Source organism: Peromyscus californicus, unplaced genomic scaffold, assembly GCF_007827085.1.
Source record: "Peromyscus californicus insignis strain IS unplaced genomic scaffold, ASM782708v3 Scaffold_8__1_contigs__length_139910024, whole genome shotgun sequence".
In the NCBI taxonomy this organism is placed as follows: Eukaryota; Metazoa; Chordata; class Mammalia; order Rodentia; family Cricetidae; genus Peromyscus; species Peromyscus californicus.
Genome location: NW_026294606.1, coordinates 13,173,712 through 13,183,725, shown reverse-complemented (window position 1 = coordinate 13,183,725; position 10,014 = coordinate 13,173,712). Strand labels below are relative to the sequence as shown.

At 50.5% G+C, this 10,014-nt stretch overlaps 1 protein-coding gene across 3 annotated transcripts in view; it reads right to left on the bottom strand.

Moving 5' to 3' along the window:
• Window positions 1-1,569: 1,569 nt before the first annotated feature.
• The window catches only part of Sema4d (semaphorin 4D), a 106,374-nt gene continuing 97,929 nt past the window's right edge, over window positions 1,570-10,014 (bottom strand). For all 3 annotated transcript variants that reach the window (XM_052728565.1, XM_052728563.1, XM_052728564.1), the window contains 3 exons: window positions 7,409-7,618; window positions 3,071-3,168; window positions 1,570-2,303 (listed from right to left, as the gene is read on the bottom strand). In XM_052728565.1, the coding sequence (XP_052584525.1) occupies window positions 2,277-2,303; window positions 3,071-3,168; window positions 7,409-7,618 (335 nt within the window). In that variant the 3' untranslated portion in view covers window positions 1,570-2,276. The remainder of the gene's footprint in view (window positions 2,304-3,070; window positions 3,169-7,408; window positions 7,619-10,014) is intronic.

Genomic DNA, 10,014 nt, shown 5'->3' with positions numbered 1-10,014 from the left:
AAGAAACACGTACTGGCTTTGGGAATTGTGTTGCTGAATTCAGGTGCACTGACGTTGTCTCCGAGAAGTGAGTGGTCTGTGATGAGACGTGGAAGCAGAGACTGAGTCAGAAATGGCGCGCTAACGCAGCGCTGGCCGTGTGGCCTGAGCGCGCTGCAGTGAGCGCCGACTGCCATCTGGAGCTCGGGTCGGTTCAGGCCCTATGCTGACACTCCGTTTCAGTGTGGGAATGGATTTGATGTCCAGGTCAGCAGGACAGGGAGGACTTTGTCTTTTCCCATCCATGTCAGTAGGCAGCAAATTGGTTGTAGGAAGTTTGGAAATAGATTATTTGAGGAGAAAAGCTGTGAAATTAGTTTATGGGGATTTTTTAAAGTACCCTGCCAGCTACATTCAGCAGGTAGAATTCTGAAATTTGATAGTACAAAAAATGATCTGAAATGTCTCCTGATCTGAGGGCCTTCTGCCCTGAGGTTGCTTATCTGTGGTATATGTTTGCTAATCTAGGCTTCTGGCCCATGCAAGAGCCCAAGCTCTTCTCATTCTGCTTCTAGAAGTCCTTCCCATTTGACCTCACCAGGTCCCCTCCTGTGGCACCATGGTTGTGTCCTCACTTTGTTAGCAGTAGAGAACTCTCACTGAGGCCAGTGCTTTAGATGAAGTCAGCTAGTCTCTCTCGGCCTCCACTGTGCCAAGGGTGCCCATGGCACCAGGGTCGCAGGGATGAACACCACACTGAACACAGGTGCAGTGCCCACTCTTGTTGCAGCTAAACAGCGATTTCTTTTTTCTTCTTTCCAGACAGGGTTTCTCTGTATAGCCCTGGCTGCTTTGTAGACCAGGCTGGCCTCAAAGAGAAATCCTCCTGCCTCTGCCTCTGCCTCCTGAGTGCTGGAATTAGAGTCATGTGCCACCTGGCTGAACAGGGAATCTTAATGAGCACACTCCCTGGCATAACGCCCACTGCAACCTCAAGTGTATGATTGCATTAGGATACAGACAGGGCCTGACAAATCCAGACTTCAGGGAAGATCCAGGAAGCATCGACAAGGCAAGGGACTGGGCAGTTTATCGTGGCTGAAGCCACACCTCAAATATAACAGTGAAAATATTTTATAAAAGAATTCCTTTGCAAAGGTATGATGGTGCTGCAGGTGTGGTTAGTGTGCATTGGCCAGATGGGTGAGTAGGTGTCAGGCAGTGTCTCGAGGAGGGGACAGTACACATGACCACCAGTGTGTCTCTGCCTAGAATTGGCCTCAGGATCCTTTTTCACACTGGGTTGAGGAGGGACCAGATCCCTCACACCTGGAAGGTTACCTGAATCATTTGTTCCAGAAAGAAGGGACATTGAGCAGCAGGCTGAGCAAGCCAGTGTCTCCAGGGATCATAGAGGGGCGTGGCTTTGTTTTGAACAGAGTTTTAGGTTTTATGATTGACAAGAAGAGACATGTCTACCAAGATTAAAGGCTGAGCATCTCTTGGGCCCCGCCTCTCCAAGTCACACCCACCCACAAGCTTCAAAGACTGTAATATGAAGACTTGGAAGCACCTACAAGACACGCTTACTCAGCACTGGCAAAACAGTTTAATACGGCACCAGAAGGTTTGCATAATTGACCTGCTTGGCGTTTCTACCTCAGAAGTGGAGCGCTGACAGGGTAAACGTGGGTGGGAACCACTGTGCTTTGGAAAACAGCCTGTGTTCTGAGATTAGTGAAGAGCAGTTGCACTCAAGGTTTAAGGCAAAATATTCTCACATGAAATCTCACCTCTCCTATCCCAGGGTGGACCCTGGAACAAAATGAATGACCTGTTTACTAAGTGGCCACATCGGCAGACTTGACTTAGATGCACAAAACCAGAGCGGAGACTAGCTGTGCTGACCCTGGGGGAGGGGCACGAGTGAGCAGTGAAGTCCTGGGGATAATGCAGGGGTGGCCGCCATTGGGTGAGCTGTACACACTGCTCTGTCAACTGCTTGGATGTGGAGCCTCCTAAACAGCTCAGCTACCTATGTCCACCAGGGAACTGACCCTTCAGTTAAGTAAGCAGCTAACGTAAAAGGGTCCTGGTCTCTGTCCCTGCCCACTGGGGTTCTGGCCTAGAGATTCCCAGCCTCTAGGAGGGGTCACTCAGACAGTGGACAGTGGCTGTGTGTAGAGCCAACCAAGACAAAACCGTGTGGTGCCACGGCTGCTGGTGCCTTTATCAGGTATGTCTGCGGCTGGTGTCAACAAGGTCAGTTGGGATCTGTTAAGAACTGCCTCAGGTGACTAGAAGTTATCCTTGCTGCAGCTCTCCTTAAAAAAAAAAAAAAAAAAAGCAAAGTTGAGTTTGTGGCCTAATAGAATAGAATAGGCAGAACCCACCCACCCAGGGTGTAAGGGTAAGAGTACTCAAGTGGTTTCCCCAAGGACTTGGAGGCAAAAGCAGCAGCCTGTGTGCTCAAGCTCCTGACAGGTGAGCCAAACATCCTGCCTTCACATAGGGGCTGCTGTCACATGGCTGAGTTGACAGCCTCTCGTGTCACAGAGGACCTTGAAGGGGAGATCTGTCTGTACAGGTTCTGATGAAAGAAGACTCAGAACCCTGTTGACAGCCTGGCAGTCATCTCACCCACATGCTTAGGCCTCCCCGAGGACAGAGCTCACCTCAAGGTAAGTCCTGGCCAAGGTGCAGCACCGTGACTTGAGCCTATGTGAAGGCACCCTGCCTCGGGATGCCCTCACTTCTGCAGGCTTGTAGGTAGTGACAACCCTACCAGGCCTGTGCCAGGACACCCCTCTCCCGGTCCTCAGCAGCAGCTAGTCTCCTGCTCTCCTGAAAGCCCTGAGTTCCAGGAGACCTGTCCACGGGCTGGGCAGCAGATAGTTGCCGGCCTGTGCCTGACCTACAAACCTATTTTGGTCTCCTCTACCACCTTGATTCTGCTAGCCTCAGTGACAGCCCAGATTTCCCCTAGGGCATTAGAGAAGCAGAACTTCTCTAAAGGCTGAGAGGAAGCCACAGGGGCCCACTGGCAAAATAGGGGTTCTCTGCAAAGGCTCCCTGGTGGCCCGGTACATACCCATGCCTTCCTCCAGCTCTGCATCATCCGATCATGCTCACCAGCCACAACACGCCATGCAGAGAGCTCCTGGCTCCATTTTTCTTGCTGGAATGCCTCTGGAAGACAAGCAGAGTCAAGGTCACAGCTTTGCAGACCTCTGGAGTGCTATAGGTGCACACTGTCCATCAGGACCACACCATAGGCTGAGGGGTGGGTGGGTCCCAGTTCTGATCTGCTCTAGTGGTCTGACCCACTGAGGAATCTCCTCGCTGGCCTGAGTGACCACAGCAGAGCTCTGGGGTACCAGTGGACTTTGCATTTCATTACTGGTTGGTTTTGGGGTTTTGTTTTGTTTTTTTTTTTTTTTTTTTGAGACAGTTTTGCTTTTTTGATCTAGTTGGCCTTGAACTCACTCTAGCCCAGGCTGGACCTAAACTTGAAATCCTCCTGCTTTGGCCTTTCTAGTTCTGGGATTCCAAGTATGTGCCACCTCACAGTCACTGTCTCCACTCACCCCCTTTCTCCCAGCCACAAGTCTGTTGGCAACTGCTGTCTACATCCCATTGTCACTTCCTGGGTGGCCGAGACCCCCCCATTGCTGGTGAGCCTGTAGACCCCTTCAGTAAGAGCAGGTGCTGAAGCTCAAAATTCAGCTTAGCTCTCACCAAAATTGGTAGCATCTGGGGAAGCCAGCATGGCTGTGGATTCAGGGGTTGGGGGAGATTTCCCTCGCCTCTCACTGCCCATGGTCCCCTAGGTGTGCTTTCTGGATTCTGAAAACAAACTCAACAGTATGTAAGGGTGGAGTACACCATGTCCTTGAACTGCTGCCTGTGCCACCAATGTCAGAGATAGTCCCATGAACACGACCCATGCAGCATGCAGAACAACTGATAATGCCCCAGTGGTCATTCAGAATGCCACGGGAGCCCCTAATGAAACCCAGACCTGCTGGTCACAGTGGGAGGGAGGGAGCTAGTTCTTCCCAGCAATCCTTGGGGCCTGCAGACTGATCGTGACAGCACAGGTGGCAGTGCGACCCCCTCCAACTAACAGCATCACTTCACCCTGCTGCAGCTTTGCTGGACCTGGAAACACTTCATTAATACAGATTAATACTGAACTGTCTGTCCTAGCATGGTTGTATTTAGCTGCTCACCTTGGGCAGTGCTTGGCCTTTGTGGGCTTCTGTCTCAGCATCAGTTATTATCAGTTATTTCTTCATCCTTGTGAATTAGCTTCCCACTGCCTTGTACCTCCCTGGTAACTTGCAGCTGATTGCTAGTGCTGCCCTAACTCCTGATGAGAATCTGAAAATCACAGGTCCCTTCTGCTGATTCTGGTTCATCCTGATGGCCAAGCATCAGGCCAATGCTCAGATGTGGACAGTGAACTGTTGGAGTTTTCTTTAAAAACCCACTGAAGGACAGCCGAGGAACTTTTTACTTTATGTGTGTAAAACCATGAAGAGAGTAATAAAGGAAGCTGCAGGGGACCTGGAAAGTGGAAAACAGACACAGCTGATGTCCCAGGACTACCTCACAGCAAGGCCTACAGTGCAATGCTGACTCGTCTGAAGATGGGAGGGGCGAGCATGCTAAGGTGCCTATGTCTTCAAACACTGCCCAACCAAGGACCACCCTCCCTCTGCTCTAGCACACAACAAAAGGTCTGTGGATTGGGTCCATAGCAAGCAGACTCAGTGGTCATTCAACACTGAAGGAGGAAGCCCTGCCCTCTTCCCCCAGTTAAATCTCTAGATCTCCAACCCAGCTAAGCCTTGCTGTGCCCTGTTATTTGTTCTAGGTGTGGGCAACTCCTGGGTTTTGATGCTGAGTCCCACCTCTGCTGAGACAGAACTTGCATTCTGTAAGAGGCAGGGGAAGGTGGGGATTGTAGCATGCTCAATGGGAGAAGAGCTGGGCCCCAGCCTATTCCTTCAGCACCATGCACAGCATCACCTGCAGGGGACTTCTGAGCTCCTCAACCTGCAGTTCTGACCACTGGCTTCCTGGTGAGCCCCAAGCCATGCAGATGCTACTTGGTGTAGCTTGAGTTTTCCTGCCTGGCCCACAGTCAGGACAAATCTCTCTCACCTGCCAGTCCCACAGCCACTCAGACCCAACCAAGTAAACACAGAGATTTATATTATATTGGTTACTAACTGTATGGCCGTGGCAGGCTTCTTGCTAACTGTTCTTACAGCTTAAATTAATCCATTTCTATTAATCTATACCTTGCCACATGGCTCGTGGCTTACCGGCATCTTCACATGCTGTTTCTCATCATGGCGGCTGGCAGTGTCTCTCTCACCCAGCTTCCTGTTCTCTCAATTCTCCTCTCTGTTAGTCCCGCCTATACTTCCTGCCTGGCCACTGACCAATCAGTGATTTATTCATTGACCAATCAGCAACACATCTGACATACAGACCATCCCACAGCAACTTGGTCCAGATCACACACTTTGAAAAAGGCAACTTGGAGAGAAGAAAATTGGTGCAAATGAGGTCTCTCCTTGTTGTCTAAGGCAGAGAGAAGATCACCTGCTGTAACCAGCAGAATGCAATAAAACCAAAAACTTTATTTCTAAAAGACCCAATGCCTCATTAAGGTTTAGGAGGTAAAGTTGAGCAAATGTATGAGGAAGTAGAAAAGTTAAGAGATGACAGGAAAGAATAAGGTAGCTCCTTAGGGGAGCAGTCCAGCTCTCACATCGTGGAAAAAATCCTGAACAATAGCGGGGGAATAGTGAACACAGCCATGCCCCAGCTGTGGGGGGCAAGTGCTCCCTATTTAATGGGCCCTAGAAAGTGAAAAGACCAAGTCATTTTGAATTGTCACTGAGAAAACAAGCTTCTGGAGAAAATAACTTGCATATCTGTTTTATGAGGTATGCCACAAGACCCCATTAAAAAAAAAAAAAAGCAGCTCAAGCTGGGCGGTGGTGGCGCACGTCTTTAATCCCAGCACTTGGGAGGCAGAGGCAAGCGGATCTCTGTGAGTTCGAGGCCAGCCTGGGCTACCGAGTGAATTCCAGGAAAGGCACAAAGCTACACAGCGAAACCCTGTCTCAAAAAAAACCAAACAAAAAACAGCAGCTCAAGCTGGGCAGTGGTGGCGCATGCCTTTAATCCCAGCACTCTGGAGGCAGAGCCAGGCAGATCTCTGAGTCTGAGGCCGGCCTGGTCTACAGAGGGAGATCCAGGACAGACTCCAAAACTATACAGAGAAACCGCCTCAAACAAACAAACTAACAAACAAACAAACAAAAAAAACCCAGCAGCTCAATAAAAGGACACACAGAAATCAGACCCTTGATCCAACGTGAAGACAGAACTCTGGCTTCAAAGTGATGAGAAATCCCAGACCAGGTGTGCAAACCTGTAATCCTAGCACTCGGGCAGCTGAGGCAGGAGGATCACAGGAAACCTGGTTTGGACTGCAGAGTGAGGGATTGTCTCAAAAAGCCATCCCAAAGTAAGACCTTGGCTCTTCTGAGAGGCAGATGATGGAAGATTTCTAGGTTAGGAACAAGCCAGGCTGTTTAACAGCTGGTATTGAGTTTATGGTAGCTAAGTACTCTGCAACTGGAAATCAGCCTCATGAGGAATGGTACAGGAAAGAGGCGTGTGTGTGTGTGTGTGTGTGTGTGTGTGTGTGTGTGTGTGTGTGTGTGTGTGTGAGAGAGAGAGAGAGAGAGAGAGAGAGAGAGAGAGAGAGAGAGAGAGAGAGGGAGGGAGGGAGAGGGAGAGAGAGGGAGGGAGAGTGCACACACATGTTCACCTGTGTGTAAGTCAGAGAACAACTTGGAGTCAGCTTTCTGTTTCCACTACATGGACCCCAGGGATCAAACGAGGTCATCAGGGAATCACTTTACCCCTTGGGCCTTGCAAACCCCACACTCAGTTTTTCACTTGGGTCCTGGGGGTCAAACCTGGGTCCTCATGTTTGCAGGGAAAGCTCTTTGTCAAGAGCCTCATCTTCCAGCCTCTGCTGTCCTGGTAACATGAATCCAACTTCTCTCATGGGGAAGTGGGGGACGGGAAGTATTAGTATATGTGGTGTGTATGTGTGTTATGTAAGTAGCTCTGCACGTGTAACTATGTGTGTAGCATGTGCATCTGTGTCTGGTATGTATCCATGTGTGTGCAGGCATATGTACACATGTGCGGGTGTGTTTGTAGTGCTTGTGTGTAGCAGTTCACCGTAAAGCAGTGAAAAGCTAAATCTTCATCTTCTCCAGCAGAAGGCGAATAGGTTGATCCTCAAACTGAAGCTTCACATGAGTGTCTTTACAGAGGCTAAATAGTGACAACCAGCCCCAAAAGTGTTGCTGCCAGAGTGGCCTGAACTTACCATGCCTCATCACAGTGATCTGAACCTTTGAGGTCTGGTTCCCTGCTGAGGAGAGGACAGAGCAGCTGTAGTCGGTGGTTTCTTGGACAGTGTCCCGAAGCCAGCTGAGTGCATGGGCCCTGCCGTCAGGCAGCATGTGGGTCTGCACAGGAACACACGTTTCCAGGACATGTCTGTTCTTCTCCCAGATGAAGCGGACATCCGCTGGACCTGTGGGCACATGGGCTTTCTCCACATCTCCACTCAAGATTCAAGGGAACTGCCCAAATCAAAGGCCATCTTGGTCCCAAATGGACTGATAGTGACTTGGGGGAGCTTCCAGCTCTGTACCAGTCTTTCCTGGAGGAGCTGAGCCACAAAGTTCCACACCTGCCTTTTGCCTTTTGTGGCTTTCCTGCTGTGACATCAGGTGCTTTCATCAGGGCACACTTGCATGGCCTATGCCTTCCGTAAGACATGGCCTCAGCCTCCCGCTTCTGGTTGCACTGTGTATCCCTCTCCAGTGAAGGGCCCAGTGACAGTGTCTGGAAGTATGGTACCTGTTGTGCAGGTGTTTGAACCCTAATTCCACATGACCTTGAACTCCTGATAGAACTGGTGCCACCTTCCAGGTGTCAGGATTACATGCGGGTACCACCTCACTCTGCCTGGTGCTTTGGGTTTTTTTATACTAATTCTTGAGGACTAGCCAAGTGTGGTGGTGCACATCTGCAGTTGCTGTACTCAGGAGTCACCTGCAGGAATAGACGGAAGTTTGGGGACAATCTGGTTGACACAGTGAGTTTCAAGCCATCTAGGGATACATGGTGAGACCATCTCAAACATAAAAATGAAGTCTAAGGCTAGGTGTGGTGGCACACATATTTAACCCCAGCACTCAGGAGGCAAAGGCAGGCAGATTTCTGTGAGTTCAAGGCCAGCCTGGTTACATAGTGAGACCCTGTCTCAAAAAGAAAAAAAAAAAAAAAGAATCAGGACTAAGGCCACCTATTTCCACCACACTAACTAACCCATTCAAGGGAGCACTATGGTGGCTTCAACTTGTGTGACCGACAGGGTCCTGGAAAGTGGGTGAGCAAGGCAGGGCAAGACAGTAGAGTGAGGAGGGGTGAGACCCCAAACAGAAGACCCTCAAGCAGGCAGAAGCTAGACCAACCTTAGACCCTGAATTCATTATAGTGTGACTGGGCGTTGTCATGTCTGGGCAATCGTGAGCAGGGGCTGAGCTGTGGCCCCAGGGCCAAAACAGTTGTCATGGCAACAGGTCACCCTCACTGTTAGTGCTGACGTACGGGTGTGTACAGTCTGGGTCTCAGACTTCCTGCTAGAGCCCCAGAGCTTTGGGCCTTGCCAGGACAGGCTGCACTCCGTCCACTGTGAAGGAAAGGGCGGGACAAGGCAGCCACACTCATACATGGCTCAGTCCTTGGCGTGCCCTGGACTTGGCTGAAGATGACCTGATGGTTTAAACCAGCCTCGTGATGCTGCCGTTTTGTCTGCTATTGTCGGGTGTGGGGTGTACCACGCTGAGCTGGGCAGGCCAGGCCCTGCAGCCAGGCCCTGCCACTTTCTTACACACACACACACACACACACACACACACACACACACACACACACACCCCTTCAGCCAGGCCCATGACTTTTGGCATCTGCACACACACCACAGGCAGGTCTGCCCGGATTGCACTAAGCACCCCACCAGCACGAACGAGGGCACCTTTTGCTGGGGACCCTGATTCTCGACAATGGACAATGCCTACACTTCCTTCAGCCTCCCTGCTCCAGATGGGCGGGTCCTCTGGACTGATGTGGCAATAGCACATCCCCAGGGGCAGCTCCTGCTTGGCTAGAATACCTCATGGGGATGGGTCTTTAGGTTCCCTCAATGCTAGCCCAGTCAGGAATGGAAGACTGGGGAAGAAGGAAATAGCAATCCCCAGCTGAGGCTCAAAACACTAAGCAGGAAAAAAACAAAAACAAACAACAAAAAACCCAAGGCAGAGCCAGGGGACTCACCTGGTCTTGTCCTCAGCTGTGAGGCCAAGGTATGTGTGGGTGGCCATGGGAGAACTTACACCCTGCCCTGGGAAGGAATGTGCTAGGCAGGGAGTTGAGTACTTCTTGGTCACAGGTCGGATACATATTTTTCTTGTTGAGACAGGATCTTAACGTAGCCCAAGCTAGCCTTAAACTTTATGTAGCCAAGGATTCCCTTGAGTGTGTGACCCTCCTGTCTTCACCTCCCATGTGCTGGGGTTATAGGCATGCACCCCTGAACACAGTTGATGGAGTGTTGAGGATCTACCTTGGGCTTCGTGCATGCTAGGTGACCATTCTACCAACCGAGACCCAGCCTCACAGATTGGATGTTTGCTGGCCTCTCAAGCTAGACCAAGTGCAGACACATAACTAGACAATCCAGGGATGGATCCAAGGCAGTAATGCACCTGGAGGCCCCCAGGCTGTTTGTGAGGAACAGTTGGGTATACACAAGTGATAGGAAGCTACTATACTGGCAGTCATGAGGACACTCAGAGAAACTGACTTTTTCAAAAGTAAAATGAAAAGCGTAGTACAGACAGTGCTTGGTGGGTCTCCCGAGAG